At 43.6% G+C, this 16,050-nt stretch overlaps 1 protein-coding gene across 1 annotated transcript; it reads left to right on the forward strand.

Moving 5' to 3' along the window:
- Positions 1-11,410: 11,410 nt before the first annotated feature.
- Positions 11,411-14,152, forward strand: LOC147422870 (uncharacterized). The gene is made up of 5 exons (XM_086501312.1): positions 11,411-11,796; positions 12,671-12,766; positions 12,952-13,075; positions 13,176-13,756; positions 13,842-14,152. Exons 1-5 carry the CDS (start codon positions 11,549-11,551, stop codon positions 13,942-13,944), a joined length of 1,152 nt encoding a protein of 383 aa, XP_086357438.1. The 5' UTR covers positions 11,411-11,548; the 3' UTR covers positions 13,945-14,152.
- The last annotated feature ends 1,898 nt before the right edge of the window (positions 14,153-16,050 follow it).

Raw genomic sequence — 16,050 nt, forward strand, 5'->3', positions numbered from 1 at the left:
GGTTTTGGTGATGTGGCACCATATAATACGGTCGAATAACAATAGGTGTCATAATACGTACGTTTAAAGCGTATTATACGTACACCATATAACGTACAATGCAACTTTGGTTGCAACATGGATGACTCCTTTTAGGCTAGTGTATGGTCTAGAGGCGGTAGTGTCCATGGAGTATCTTGTTTTGAGTTTGAGGATAGCAGCAGAGCATCAGATGAGTCCAGAAGAGTCCTTGGAGCATTGAAGAGATCAGTTACTAAACTTGGAGGAGGATTGAGTTATCAGCTCTTACATAGTGGAAGTCATGCAAAAATGTCAACAAGCTTGGGTGAATAGACATGTGAAGTTCAAAGTGCTTAAAATGGATGACTGGGTTATGGTATATAACCCTCAAAGTTGGGGCCACATCTTGGCAAGCTCAAATTATGGTACATTGGACCGTATCGGATCATTGTGGATTTGGGGCAAGGCGCACATTCAAATTGAGAGATTATTTTGGGACGGATTTATTGAAGCCAGTAAATGGATTCCGGATCAAGTTGTTTACATGCACCATACCCAAGGAGGGGTTTTTGCAGGATGAGTTAAATTCGGCGGAAGCGGATATACCATTGGCAAGAAATTTTCTTAAATTGTGAGCTAATTCAAATTTGGGGGTGTCAAGTCATTTGATTAGCCTCAAAGCGAGGGCACATCATTATAAGTATCATACGGGGATATTTTGCATGGGATTAAGTCATTTCACCCAGTACCCTCTTGTGTCTGCATGCGTTATTCTCACGAAGGTACCATGCAGTCGTCAGCACTAGAGAGGCTAAATAAGCTAAGAGCACAACTTGCAATGTTAGAATCTGAGGTTGCTGCAGTAGGTGAGACTTCTCCAGTAGGTACGTCTTCCCCCATGATGACACCACGCAAGGCAAAGGAGGAAGCTATGGTGAAGATGTGAATTGTAGCGGCATCTACAACGGTAGTAGTCATAGACGTAGATGAAGGGGGTGTTGAAGCGTAGGGTAGCCTGTTGGAGTCGCAAATTGATACGACCAACCCTAGTATGACTACGTGGCTAAAGCGTATTGTCTTATGGGAGTTTGAAACTAAACCATGTAAAGCTTGGGGGGCACCAGAGAATGTAGCAGATATTTTGGTTTTGTTGCAGCGAGGAGAAGGAGATACATTAGAAGGTGTGAAGATAACGCCTGGAGGTAGAGTCCAATGTATTTGGCTTGCCTTTGGTGCAAGATTCCCCGATGATGAAGGTGACAAATCATGTCATGCACACAGATTTTGGGGCACACACATGGTCAAAGAATTAATATATGGTGCAACATTTAGATTTCTTGTGAAGGAGGCACATTAAGTGGTATCTCACCGAGTGTTCCTGATGGCGAAGAATACATACATGAGCAAGGATGCTTTTCAACCATTGTTCATAGTAGAGAGAAATGTGTGAGTGGATTGGGCCACTTGGGTTTTTCAAAGATTACATGTGGATGATTAGATGGATAAGCTCCGGAATATACACTTGGACTGGCTAACTCCTTATTTAGCAGGTTTGTATGCTTTTGTTTCAGGAACTTTTGAAAAGGTGCAGAACAGCATAGTGGAGCATGCCACTGAGAAGAAAAGGAGACTTAACTAGGCAAAAAAATAGCCAAGCAAGGTACAAATTACTGAGATAGAGGATATTCCACAAAAAATGGAATCTCCCATTCAGGATGTAGAGAATGCTAAGGGAAAGAAGCTGGGGAAGAAAATTAAGTTTTTCAAGAAGAAGAAGCAACTTGAGGTTGTTGAAGGTCATGTGCAAGAATTGTATGTCCCTAAGAGCGGAATTTATACGTTGATGTGGGTCATAACAGATGTGGAAGTTGCAATGGGGTGTGCTTAGTCCATTCAAAATTTTATTTTGAAACAAAAGGAGGACCTAGAGGCTGCTAAAGATAGAGCTGGATAAAACTCAGAGACATTGGAAGCCCTTCAAGTGGTGGATCAACATTATAGGGAATTGCAGAAGCATGTTACAAAATTGGAAGGGGAGATTAGGTATATTAAGGTGTCCAAGGTTGAGCAATTATTAGAATTTCACGTAACCTTGGATGAATTCGAGGCATAGACTGATGCATTTGAGGCTGATGTGATGGTGCGGATGAATGAGTTGCAGAACGAATTTGAAAAGTGCAAGAAAAAAATACGATGCTGTAGGAGCGGATACACGTTTTAAGTTCTCTAGAGAAGAAAGTATTGGAGGACAATATAGAGATGCAAGGAGTAGTCCCAACTACAAATGAGGTAGAAGAACTGAAGCACCGATTGCATGACGGATTAGAAGAGTTGTTGGTGATGTGAAAAAGACGCTTGGCGATTGGATGCAAAAACCAATTAAAGATCTGGAGAAGTTGTTTGTCAAAGCAGAGGACAAGGAGTTGATGCTGGAAGCAAAGGAGTTGCATGTCCATAATTTTTTTTTGAAGGAACATGTGGTGACTATGGAGGCAAAACGTGCAATGTTGGTAGAACAAATAGTGGTTTTAACCACTAAGGTAGTGAAAGAGAGAATGGAAGTGGGCAGTCCAATGGTACTTGTAGAGAAGAAGACTGAGTCTGTAGTGGTGAAGACAGGGGAGAGTACTCCAGTCATGGGTGGCTATCCGATAGCACAAATGCTTTGGTCACACTAATACAAATTCGCAGGGGTGCAGTCCTCCCAACACAGTTCTTTGATTTCGGATCAAGTGATTGTTTGGGAGTCAGACCAAATTTTAGAAGAATTTCATGCCATCGGGCACTGCCTATGTAAAAGGTATATTCAACCATTACTTATTTCAACCCTTACTTATAAGGTTTAAAGTCTAAAGTCTGTTTTGACCTTAATATCCGTGTGACTGTCTTGGGAGTCTCACGCGATCTCGGAAGTTATGTTGTTCATTTTTCCTAGATAAACCCGTTGTAATCTTGTTCCGCATAATCAATGAAGAAGAAGGATCTTGTTTTGTCTTCTCTCAGTCTGCGTATGTTCCATTCTCTATGTGTTTTATTGCATGTGTATTACCACAGTTAACACTATGGAACAACCTATTACTTATGTAGATGTACTTGATGTGGAAAGAGTTGAGAATGAGCAAGGTAGAGGTATGCCAAAATGGCCGGTGCATATTTTGTGTAATAGTAAATTGGATGCACCTTTGTTTAGTCGTACTCGTTCAATTTCTCTCCATGAATCTTATGCATCAGATAGTTATGTTTTTGTTGTTTCTAGCTTATGTGATGTAGAGGAACCTCTGTCTTTCGATGAAGCACATAATTTTGAAATTAGATGGCTGCCATGTAATCAAAATATGATGCACTTATAGAAAATGACACATGGACTTTATGTGATTTTCCTTTTGGAAAAAAGGCCATTGGTATGAAGTGAATTTACAAGTTGAAACGTAAGACGGATGGTGAGATTGATCAATGATCGCTATAAGGCTCGCTATAAGGCTCAACTTGTTGCAAAAGGTTATGCATAGAAGAAAGGCATAGATTATGAAGAGAATTTTTCTCCCTTTGTCATATGACTACTGTGCCTTTTTTATGTGCATTGGCAGCTCGTTTTGGATGGGATTTACATCGATTAGATATTGTTACTGCTTTCTTGAATGGTGATATATTTGAGGAAGTTTATGTAACGCAATCTCTTAATTTTTTCAAGAAAGGACAGGAAGATAAAGTGTGCAAATGTAAGAAAGCTTTGTATGGATTGGAGTGGTCTCCTCATGCTTGGTATGAAAAAGCTAACACTCATTTGGTTAAACGAGTCTTTCGTAACAGTCCAATAGAAAACACAACGTGAGGGTGATGTACTTCTCATCATCGTTCTTTCTGTTGATGATTTGATGATCACTGAACCAAATGAGACACATATTGCTAAATTTAAGGCTGATTTGGATGCTACTTTCAAGATGAAAGATTTGGGGTTGTTGCATCATTACCTGGGCATATAGTTTAAGCAGTGTGATAGCGACATTTCCTTGTGTCAAACAAGTTACATAGAGACATTGTTATGTAAGTTTGAACTTGAGGACTGCAAACCTATTGCTAATCCCATAGAAACAGGTTTAAAATTGAGTCTTCGTGATGTTGGCGATCTTTCCGATGTCAATCTTTATCAAACTGATGTTGGATGCCTTATTTATGAAGGGGATCGGGGAGCACCACAGACGGAGAGTGTGAGAGAGAGAAGGAGACACAATCACGATGTGGGTGGGGAGACTCAAAAGAGTGAGCAGCCCCCTATACACTTATGCTATGTATAAGGTATACAAGTCAGTGGGCGCCCAGACTCTGGGCGGCCGGGCAAGGCACAGACGCCTATACCCCAACAACCTCCCACTTAAAGGCGACTGTGCCTTTAAGCAAGGGAACCTAGTCTAAAGACTACAAAAGGTGAGAGAAAACCGCTCTCAACCAATGCCCACTGGCTGGCTGTGATCGTGTGCATCCGGCTGTCCTGCTCCCGTGTAAGTCCATACACCACCAGACGTACCGCACACGTACTGCAAGTATGTACGCAATACCTGCATATCTCCCTCGTGCACTATGCCATCATCAGTCAACAAACGACTGACAACCCCAACTGCAAATGCTCCCACTGCAGCTGCGATATCCGGTCTCAAGATCAGCATCTCATACATGAGACCACCGAATGCCGATGCAATGCTAGCGGGCCCTGCTAGCTCTACGGAGCATGCATCAACATATATATCCCTGGCAATAGGCATCTCTGACTGACAAGGCATGTCAGCCACATGCATCTCCTGACTGTCCGCAAAAGACGCATCAACCTGTTGTGCAACCTCAGAGCAAACCAGCTGCTCTAGGTGTCTGCTGGAAGACATATCCTGCACAACTATATCCCCATGCTCACTGTCGAGCATAGAAAGGAATGACTGCATAATCACTGACATCTCAGCCTCCTCTGCAATCATCCACTGCAAACATGACCACTCAATCTGTTGTGACTCACTAGAGCTCTCATGCTCTAACTCCATATGCATAGACTCTTGCACAACGTACTCCTGTCGTGACTCACTAGAGCAAGACCGCTCTACCTGTCTATCCTGCATAGAAGTATCTCGCACAACTGACTCTCTGCTTTGCTCAGTCACTAGCAAAGCATGCATGTCTGACTCTGTCACCTCTCTGTGTGACTGCTCAAGTTGTGCCCCAACTGTGTGCACAACGAGATCACTACTCTGCACTCCATGCAAAGTATCCTGCAACCCACAAGCAAAAGAGACTCGCCTGCTCTCTCGCTGTCTACCTGGCTGTATGATCACAGAGACAACACCGTCTCTCGCGTGATCCACATGCAATGGGTAACCTGTACCACTCCTGGCACCTCTCGCAATCACTAGCGAACCCAAATGCATCACAAAATCTCGCTCTCGTAGCGAAATCTGACATCCACTATCCCGTAACTGTCTGACTAAGATCAAATCCCGTCTCAGATCTGGCACATAACGCACATGACGCAGGGTAAATCTCATACCACTGGGCAAGGACAAACATACATCTCCTGTACCCTCAATGTCATACATAGCACCATCAGCCATGTGCACACAACCAAGTCTCCCACTAGAAAACGTGCTAAACCACTCACGATGCGACGTGACATGGAAAGTAGCATCTGAATCTAGTAACCAATGTGAAGACAATGTGCAATCCGATATGCAATCCGTAGACATAAGATCGTCTGAAGACAAGCTAGATGTAAATGTGACATCGCCGTCACAAGCATACTCAGTAACCACCGTACTGATCTCACTAGCATCTGTCATGCCCAAATCTGCATCACGCATCTGTCGCCCCCGTTGTCTCAAACGCCTGAAACATCGACGCCTAATGTGCCCTTTATGTCCACAATGCCAACATGTCACATGTCGGCGTACTCGTGAATGTACATGTCTCACACGAGTCCGTGATGACTCAAATCTATCATACATATCATGTAATCTGCGCCAAAGTGCTCTCGAAGTAGTCTCATACATAACAAGAGCATATACAGATTCCGCAAGGTGTAAAGAGAGCGTAGATAGTGCCATCTCCTCTAGCTCCTGCCACTGATCGTCGGACATGTTTGAAGGTCTACCTACATCACCACTCAATGGTCGATGCAACCCTCGCTGTGTCAATGCATCAAGCATACACTCTCTCCATGCCGCAAAGTCTGACCCATCAAACACGCGCATCTGTGAGAGGTCACAATCTGATCGATCACCTGTCTCTGCCATGAGCACAATGTAGCAAACTAGAAAGCAAAACCACCTCACCAACAACACCTGAAAACTGTCTACCAATATGGCCAGAAACACAATGTAAAACCTGTGAGACACACTCCAAAATAGAGCTCCCGCAATGTCAATACAAGCCTCGCCTGCTCTAGTATCACACTGCAATCTGTGAGCTAATCACCAAGCCCACAATGTGCGGTATCGATGCATACACACGCACAAATCTCCCACCTGCAGAGAACACCGCACGCAAATGCTGAGTGCAACCCGCAATCTCTACCTAGATCGCACAAATGATACGCATAAAACTCCTCGGAAAATTTCACCAGAGTTTCGTCAGTAAAACGGCCACAAAACCAGTAACCAAACTGACTGCATGCTCAAAATCATGAGCAACCAAAGCACATCAAACCGCACTCCAAATGCATGCACCAATCTCCACACTTTGCATACATCATTGCAAACACCTGCAAATCTAGTACACAAATATCTGCTCTACCTGTGACTGCCAAAAAAACATGCTCGAAGCATACATTGCCGAGCTCAAAATGCAATCACATTAGTCTCCCTGAGCATCAAACCACATAAGGCATACATCGTATCCTCCCACCTGTGAGGAAACTTGCAGCAAATATCACTCTCACATCTGAGAGCAAACCATGTGTGGAATCCTCGACACACAATAAACAACTGCTGCAGCAGAAAATTCAGCGTTCAGAATTTTAAAATTCTGATATGACGAGCGCGTCCGGAGCGTGCTAAAACCCCAAGGTAGACTCCTGGATCATATGTATCCGAGTCCGGGTGTGAAAGCTATGCCAAAAACAGTGTTTTTGGGACCCGAGAGTGCACAAATAAACTTGCTGCTGTACCTGCTGTAATTCAAAGCATAATTTCAGCAAATAGACATCACCATCGCGTCCGGAGCGTGCCAAAACCCTGACCTAAACTCCTGGATCATGTAGATCTGACTCTGTATGACGGAGCTACGCAAAAAACTGCGTTTTAGAGCCCGAAAATGGCAAAAACGAGCTGCACACAGTCTTGAACCTGCTCCCGCTCCACTCTGCGTGATGCAATGTCCTCTCAATGCAAGCTCCAACACAAGAGCTCTACCACAACAGCATCCAAGCACTCGAATGTCAAGCTCTCCTCCGCCGAGCACTTCTCTAACGAGCTCCACTGAGCTCAAAAGCTCCTCTCACCAAGGAAGCCGCAACCGCCTCCTCGACCAAGCTTGACCACACCAAGCTCCTAAGCTCCAAAGACAATGCTCCTCAAGCTAAAATCTCTCTCCGTGAAACTCCGCGACCGAACTCCACCGTCGAGAGCGAGCGAGCTATTGCCTCGAAGCTCTCAAAGCCGTCGTGCTCTCCGCGGTCACCATAGCTCTGATACCAATTGAAGGGGATCGGGGAGCACCACAGACGGAGAGTGTGAGAGAGAGAAGGAGACACACACACGATGTGGGTGGGGAGACTCAAAAGAGTGAGCAGCCCCCTATACACTTATGCTATGTATAAGGTATACAAGTCAGTGGGCGCCCAGACTCTGGGCGGCCGGGCAAGGCACAGACGCCTATACCCCAACAATTTATGTATGCAATACAAGGCTTGATATTCAATTTGCAGTCTCACAGGTCAGCAGATTTATGCATAGCCCAAGGTATAAGCATTGGAAGGCTGTCAAGATGATCTTTCGCTACTTGAGTGGCACTTTACATATTGGGTTGTTTTATCCCAAGGGGGATCATTGTCGCCAAATTTACATGCTTTTTCAGACTCTAATTAGGCTGGTCGTTATGACACGCGAGTATCCACAAGTGGTTTTTGTTTCATGCTCGATAGTTCACGCATACCATGGTTGAGAAAGAAGCAACCTATGGCCACTTCTAGCTGTGAGGCTGAGTACATGGTAGTCTTCATAGCTACGATTGAGTGTGTATGACTTAAACGCCTTATGGATGATTTGGGTGTTGGACACGACATTGCCAACATCATCTACACCGATTGTCAGAATGCATTGGTAGTTGCGAGGAACCCAATTTTTCATGCTCGCACAAAGCACATCGAGGTGCATTACCACTATGTCAGAGAGAGATTCTCAACAAGAGAGATCGCCTTGGCTTATGTGCCGACACATGATAACATTGTAGATATTTTCACAAAGGCATTGCCTCATGAGAAGTTTGAAGCTTTCCGCAAAGCTTTCGGCTTACTCCCCTTTGTGGATTGATCATGTCCTTCAAGCATGGCACTTCCCTTTACACTAGGTGTCAGAGCTAACTTATCGTTCCATTGTGCACTAAGCAATACTACTCTCTGTTGTGTGCCTTGAGCTTCTTCATCTTCTCCAAGATGTGTGTGTTTCCCTGCAACCTATTTCCAATAGAAAACTCAATTCTATTAGTGTTTTTTGCACTTTGAAGCTTTCCATGGCCATACCTACCTTGGGAGAGCCTCTCTTCATCATCCTACACCACTTTTTCATATATATATATAAATAAATAAATAAATATATATATATAATTTTTCACCAAAGCAATCCATTACATTGTTGAATTCTTTGTTTTTATGCACTTTTCTTGCAATTTTTGCCATCTCTCTTCGATGGAGATCATGTGGACTCTCCCTACTCAACCCACGTTGGCAATGGAAGAGTTTGATCGTGAATAGTTGCACTGCAATTGAAGACTACCATCACGAAGGATTTGCATTGTAAGGATTGTGGCTTTCGTGTTTGGAAGAAAATTGCAAGCTGATGGAAAAGAATGTGGGCAGTTGAGAGCATGGATAGAAGGAAAAAGATGCTTGGAAAATCAACATTGAGATTCACTTGTTTGCAATGTTGAATTGTTCACATGCATCTGTATGGAAGTTTGGCATTGGATTGCCCATGATAGTATGTACAATTCTACCATAAACAAAGAGAAGTTTCGAGGGAGAGGCCTTTCCGACTCATTGTGTGCCTTGTTTCATTTTAGATTTTTCTTTGAAATTATATGAGTGTTTTCCGTCTAGTATGTATACACGATTGTGTACATTGTATTGCCCATGAGAGTATAGACAATTCTACCATAAACAAAGAGAAGTTTTGAGGGAGAGGCCTTTGTGGCTCATTGTGTGCCTTGTTTCAACTTATATTTTTATTTGAAATTATATGAGTGTTTTCCCTCTAGTATGTACACACGATTGTGAAAAATTCGGATGGGTCACTTGTGTAGTTGTTGATTAGATAGAACCACTTGTATTGTGGAATTTGGTTCGTGCAAATGATTTTCCAACCCAAGATGCAACAGTCTAGGTGGTCAGGGGCAAGGATATGAACTCATGAGTAGAAAATCGTAGTCCTCCATTAGCATGATGAGTCGATGGCTCACCAAAGTTCTCCCATGAGGACCTAGGCCTCCATCGTCGTTACGGTCTATCTCTCCCTCATCTCCCCTACTACTATGCACAAGCCAACTCCATATGCAGTGCTAAAACCTTAGAAACTTTCGGAGAAAATCTTTCATTGTAATTCTTTTAAGAGAAAAGTTTCCAATGGGGGCCCCCAACTCATTTTCATTGAAGAATTCACTAGTTGAGTTGACACGATACCTTATGAAAAATCTATTAATGGTGTGAAGTAGGAAATACGAGGTGTGGAATGTGAAACATAGTGATCACATCAGTTTAGAAATTGGGAAAGTTGTGTTTCTAGTTGTGTAGTAAAGACAAGTAGGAAGCAATGGCTCAAAAGACACAACTCCTTCTCTAGTGCATATTTCATCTTTGTTTCATGGGCTTTATTATATGAATGACACTATGCTGGAAAATGAAAAATAGTGACATTCATAGAGGAAAAAGGTAGCATAATGTCATGTGTATGCGGGGCCTCACCACTATATGGCATGGGGTCCATCAACAGGGGGGATCTAGGGCCCATATTAGGCAACATGGAGCGGCTTGTCATCCAATGCCTGGGTGAGCTAAGAGTGAACTAGGGAGAACTATGCAATGAAGTAAGGTATTATACACTTGTTGTGCCCACATAGACACTTGTGCTCGATAGCGTGGTGGTAAGGCTTTCACGTGGGAACCATGAGGCCTCGAGTTCAACCACGCCTATTTCACCCTCTAGTACACTCTACTTTACACTAGCGATTGGATGGAAAAGATCAAAGCCATGTGACATTGCCTAATTTGGGCCCTCGATTCCTCTTGAACTGAACTCAGGCTGCCATTTTTAGCCCCTAGTTCACCCTAGTACACCCAGTTCACGCCTAGTTCATCCTTGCAATCGAGCGGCAGAGATCAACGCCACTCAATGCCTCCTAATTTGGGCCCTAGATTCCTTCTAAAGGGGATCCCGTGCCATAGAGTGACCCTCGACACGAAAGGGCACGGGGTAGTAAATGAAGGGGGAGCGGTGGAATCAATGGTGAGGGGTTGTGCGTGCGAATCTTGAGGACATTGGAGGGCTCAAAAATTTTGGCGATGGAGGCCACTCACAAAATTTGATCCCGGGCAAGTGCCGTGCGAGGCTCATGGCCTATCCAACCCTCCCATGTGCATATGGTGCCCATGGTGGGAAACATGCATGATAAATAAACTTGGATAGGGGCAACAGTAAACTTGGATAGGGGCAACAATAAACTAGGACAAAAAAGGTAAACTCGGACGGCCGAGCCGACCTCGCATCGCACGTGTCTAGTTCTCCGCCCTAGAGGCTGGATCCCATCGTGTTCATTTTAAAATTTAAGACCCTGTGCCCTTTAGTCCTGAGGCCTCCACACTATCTCGCATGGACATGCTTAAATGGGATTGACGGCTGAGGTGATGTGGGCCGTCAGATGCACAATTGGAAAATTCGGAGCGTTTGGTAAATTCGGGGAGAAAAGTAAATTCGAGCAGGCTTGAAAATTCGGGTCGATTCGCATCCCATGTCTTGAACCCCCGACCTCCCCACCACGAGCCATGTGCACTAACCACTACGCCCTCATGTGTACGTTGAAATATAGGATGTTATACTGTAAATGTGGGCCGATTAATAAATTTGGAGCAAATTGGTAAATTCGAGGCAACCTCAGATCTGACGGTCCATGATTGACACGCCCAGCCTTTTCCTCCTTCACCATTGATCCCATTTGATCATGCCCGCGTGATGTAGAGTGACGAGGCAGGAGCGATTCTTTAATCTCTCTGTAGAAAGTATGGATGCCGTTCTCTCTCTCTCTCTCTCTCTCTCTTTTGTTATTCAAAGTTCTTGGTTCTCTCTAGCTCGCCACCCCGACGATGGATGCAGCTGCAGGAGAAGATGTGCGCATGTTCAGACTGAGCGTGGACGTGCGGAGCTTCAAGGCCGGGCTGAGGCTACCGATGAAGGCCATCAACGCCTGTGTGCGTGTCGTTCTGCCCCCTGAAATTGTCAAGCTCGCCATGGCCACTCCCAACTCTGCAAATGCGGCCAAACTCACAGCTCCCCTCCGTACCCACCCACCTGTTATGGCCCAGAAGGGTTCGGAAGTGACTCTTTCCAACGGGTAAGCTGCAGTTCCATCTTGTGTATGTGGACGCCACACATGGTCTGTAGAGTGTCGTATTACGCCTAGATCTGTGTGTGTGTGTACACGCACGCATACGTGCAGAGAGAGAGAGAGAGAGAGAGAGAGAGAGAGAGAGAGAGAGAGAGAGAGAGATGAAATGAAATGTTATTTTAACGTCTTCAAAAGGCCAAAGTGACCTATGAGACCAGAAAGTTACAATGTGGTGGATCTGGTACAAAGTCAGAGTAACAAGATGACAAAATGAGAGAATTGACAAAATGACAAAATAAAATACTATGGAGAGAGAGAGAGAGAGAGAGAGAGAGAGAGAGAGAGAGAGAGAGAGAGAGAGAGAGTCTACATTTGTCTTGAAATTAGAGCATTTATTATCTGAGTGATCGGGGTGCTCTCCTCGTCGCAGTTTAATTAGGGGTTGAGCTATGGCCTATCAAGGCATCAAAGGAAGAAGTATCAAATAGATTTTGCCCTTGGGCAAAGGCTTCCTTTGTAGCTTTCTATCTATGATCAAGGAATGTGCCACTTTTTTGATGGAGGGGCCTCCTCTCTCAATTCCTAGCCGCAATGGTTTGCCGATTATAGTATTGCTGGCTTTGGGGAGAGGTGTAAGGTACCCAGTGTCGTGGGGAAAACATATCCTAAAATTTTTTGTAAATTATGTTTGAGTTGAATGATTGTTGTTTAGAGAGTGTACCGTGTGTTAGAGACATTGGATGGTACATGCAGTTCTAAAAATGGCCTAAAAATTGTTGAATATTTTGCATTTGTTGGGCATGCAAAAAGATTTTGACAGTTTGTTTTTAGTATAGACTTGCATATGCTGATCTGGCTCATGATGCCCTACTGCTTTCAGCTTTGTGTCTTTGGAGCTCCCTGCTTCTGTAAGCAGTCTTGCAGCTGCCCTTGCCCAAGATCTTTGTCTACAAGCACAAGTCTTCCATCGTGACAAGTAAGCACTCGATTACCATTCACTCCATGTACTGTTTTTCAATGCACCTCTGTATCTTGAATTGAAAACAGCAGGAGCATCAAGAAACATCAATTAGACACATGCTGAAATTTTCTGCAGAAATCTCAATTTTTCAAGATAGTCGGAATCAAAATAAGCAGTCAATCTTATAACTTTTTCTGTAGATATGCAGCTGACGGCTTGATTGGAACTGCTTTAATCCCAATGGCCTCTCTGATGAAGGAACCTTGGCTTGACGGCTATGCTCCTGTGTACTCCCCTTTTGATCGTTCAGGGCAAGATGCTCAGGTTTTCTTTGAACCAAAGCATACTTGATAAACTGGACATCAAAACTACACCTTTTTCACTTTGTTTATAAGTTTGTCTCCTTTCTCAAACTGGTTATCAGGTAATTGTTGGAACATTGCGAGTAGTACTCTCAGCCGAAGATCTTGGCCCGGCTAACACGTTGATCCACAAGCCCACTGAGGGAACTTCAAAAGAGAGAGCCATCTCCCCTTTTCCTAGCTTAGAAGATCCATTTTTCCTATTGAAGCGGGCCTTTAATGATAATTTCCCATCCAAAGTTGTTGGTGTGCAAACAGAGTCTCAGGAGGAGGAGTCTGGTGAAAAGAGAAGGAGAAGCCCATTTGCTCAGAAAACTGACAGGGCTCCAAAAATGTTAAGCAAGTTAAAAGCATTAAGACCCCTCAAACGGAACCGAGAGAAGTTGGTGCAAAATCTTGTAGCAGACTTAGATAGGGCAGTTCCTTCTTCACATGCAGGCGAGAAGCTCAGGAGATACGAGTTGGAATGGGAGTTTGAGAGGGGGCGCCGTGCCGAAGAGGCTAAGTGGAGGGCAGGTCTCAAAGATGAGGAGACAAGGAGATTGGCAGCACTTGATGCTGAGTGGAAGCAAAAAGAGAATGAGCGCATTCTTGACATTGATAAAACTCGCTCTGAGCTCAACAATCTCGAGGCTAAGTTTCGGTTGGCATCTTGCAACAGCTTGTGAGTCATTGTTGGTCGATTCTTCACTCGATGATGTAAGTTTTATTCTGTTTTTTCTCTTAAGGGCTAAACTTTTTGCATTGGAGAAGAGAGAGCGTACGCTTGTGATTGCTGAAGAAGAAGCCTTGTTGAGAAGGGAAGCTTGGACTCGAGATTGTGCTCAGTGAGCAGCTGATGCAGAGGTAGTCCTTTTCAGTGGCCTTGTTGGCTTTGCCAACATTTATACTGTCTAAAAAGGATGGTTGCTTTACTTCATTTGTGTATTGTTTCTAAAAAGTTTGTTGATAGGTAGGAATGTTGGTCTATGAATAGTAATCTCTTTTTTTTTTTGCTTTTGAGGGATAAAATGTCCTATAATTCAATATGGATAAATTGAAGTTGCAGTATCAATTGTGCATCTAGAGGTTCTGATTTTGTGAAGTTTTAAATGGAGTTGTGACTACTCGCCATCGTGCAAGTTCTTACTCTTTCCACCAGTGCATTTGGTCCATTCACGAAAATTTTGTTTTTTATTTCTTTTAGCAGTTATTTCATAGCTTCTTAGAGTTAGGCTTTACTAACCCTACTATAAGCCAGGGTGCACCTTTCAAAATGTTTTTGTACCACGTGTTCAAAGGAGGGGTATTATAATTGATAAAATTTATATTATTTTAAATTATTATACTTACAAAAGGGTTTTTTAATTGAGTTTAATAGGGAAAAGGGACCCTTTTTTTGCCTCACAATATGTAAGTACATGACACATGATCTAGATGGTTTCTGATAAGTGCACCCCCAAAGGCATGGAGCCTTGAAAATTCACACAATCTCAGATTGCAAATGAAATGCATGCTCATACTTATGTGCACTTTTGCTGACGCACATGACTATGAGAGCATCTCTCTATTTGAAGTTCCACAGTCCCTATTGGTTAGGCACATGACTGCGAAAACATCTCTCTATTTGAAGTTCTACAGTCACTATTGGTGCTTGAGGATGTAGCAAGGATGTCATACTATTAAATCTTAAAGACTTAGCATGAGGGTATTGGCGATTATATTGCATCAACAAGATTCAGTATTTACAAACTCTAATTGTATGGATACCCTGCATGGTCACAGTAACAACATGAAGACCACCCCCCCTCTTATCTTTGCCCTCCATTTCTTTTTTTCCGTCCTTGTTCTATGTAATAATTTTTGATTGGTTTGTCTACGTGCTTAGAGTTTGTGGGTTTGGGCAAGAGAATATCCCTGAGTGTGTTTCTACATATTCGGGCAGTCTGAAAGAACAGACGTGTGCGCACACACTTTTTAATAGATGGAAAACCTCAAGACACGGAAAACCCATGAAGAATGTTACATGGGTTTGTCTACATGAGTTCATGGGTTTGTGCAAGAGCGTGTCCCTGAGTGTGTTTGTACATGTGTGGGCAGTATGAAAGAACAAGTGGATGGATACGACTGTCGGGGACCAGGGAGACTCTTTTGGAGGTGGGGGAGGTGGAACTCCCAACGCCACTCTCTGGGCTCTGGTCATCACTGTATCGGGGGTGGAGGAGTGGTATCAAACTGTTGGATGAAGGACAACACCTTGTTCGTATCTTTTAACCCAAACAAAGTATCAAACATGACGCTTAGACCGCCATCCTTAAATTCTTTCTTAGCCTTTCTTCTGTGCTCTGAGGTCCTCGTCATCAAAGTGAACGGCACGTCGACGGCGTTTCCTTCTTGAAACATGTGCTTCACCTCTAGGTCCCTTTTTTGCTAGATCGGACAAAGTAAGTTTGAAAAGACTTGGACTTGTCCCTTGCGAGTCGATGAAAGATTCAAGCTCTTTCTGTGTTTGCTTACTTGGGGCTTTATCTCCCTCTAAATGTGCTCTGCTGTGAGGGGAAAATTTGAACTCTTCTTGTTGGTAGAGGATGTTGATCTCGTAATGGGTTTGCTACTTTTTTCCACTTCTCGTAGACTTCAATCATTGGGTGATTTTGTACCATGGGTCTATACCTTGCACTTTCCTTCAAGGGTGAATGTGGGCTTATCCTAAATTCATCTAGGTATATTTTTTAGTTGTATAGCGATCATGTAGAATTCACATTGTGAAGTCTTTATCCGAGTTACGACCAGTTGATATTGTGGTAATTCTTTCTATCTTTTGTGGTGCGCATGCGCTATCAACTATCTCATTTTTGTGCTAATTTTTCCGCTTTAATGCTGCTAGGCTTCATTATGGCCGAGTCTGCCCTTGATCTCCGGAGTCATGACAAAAACTTAGTACGCTGAACTTTGTGT

The sequence above is a fragment of the Adiantum capillus-veneris genome, chromosome 26, assembly GCF_014529385.1.
Source record: "Adiantum capillus-veneris isolate H3 chromosome 26, ASM1452938v2, whole genome shotgun sequence".
Lineage (NCBI taxonomy): Eukaryota > Viridiplantae > Streptophyta > Polypodiopsida > Polypodiales > Pteridaceae > Adiantum > Adiantum capillus-veneris.

Excerpts from the sequence above, each read along its gene's own strand:
- LOC147422870 (XM_086501312.1), top strand. The coding sequence starts at position 11,549 with ATGGATGCAGCTGCAGGAGAAGATGTGCGCATGTTCAGACTGAGCGTG. Across the intron at positions 11,797-12,670 it reads GAAGTGACTCTTTCCAACGG|CTTTGTGTCTTTGGAGCTCC; the intron begins GTAAGCTGCAGT and ends TACTGCTTTCAG. Across the intron at positions 12,767-12,951 it reads CAAGTCTTCCATCGTGACAA|ATATGCAGCTGACGGCTTGA; the intron begins GTAAGCACTCGA and ends CTTTTTCTGTAG.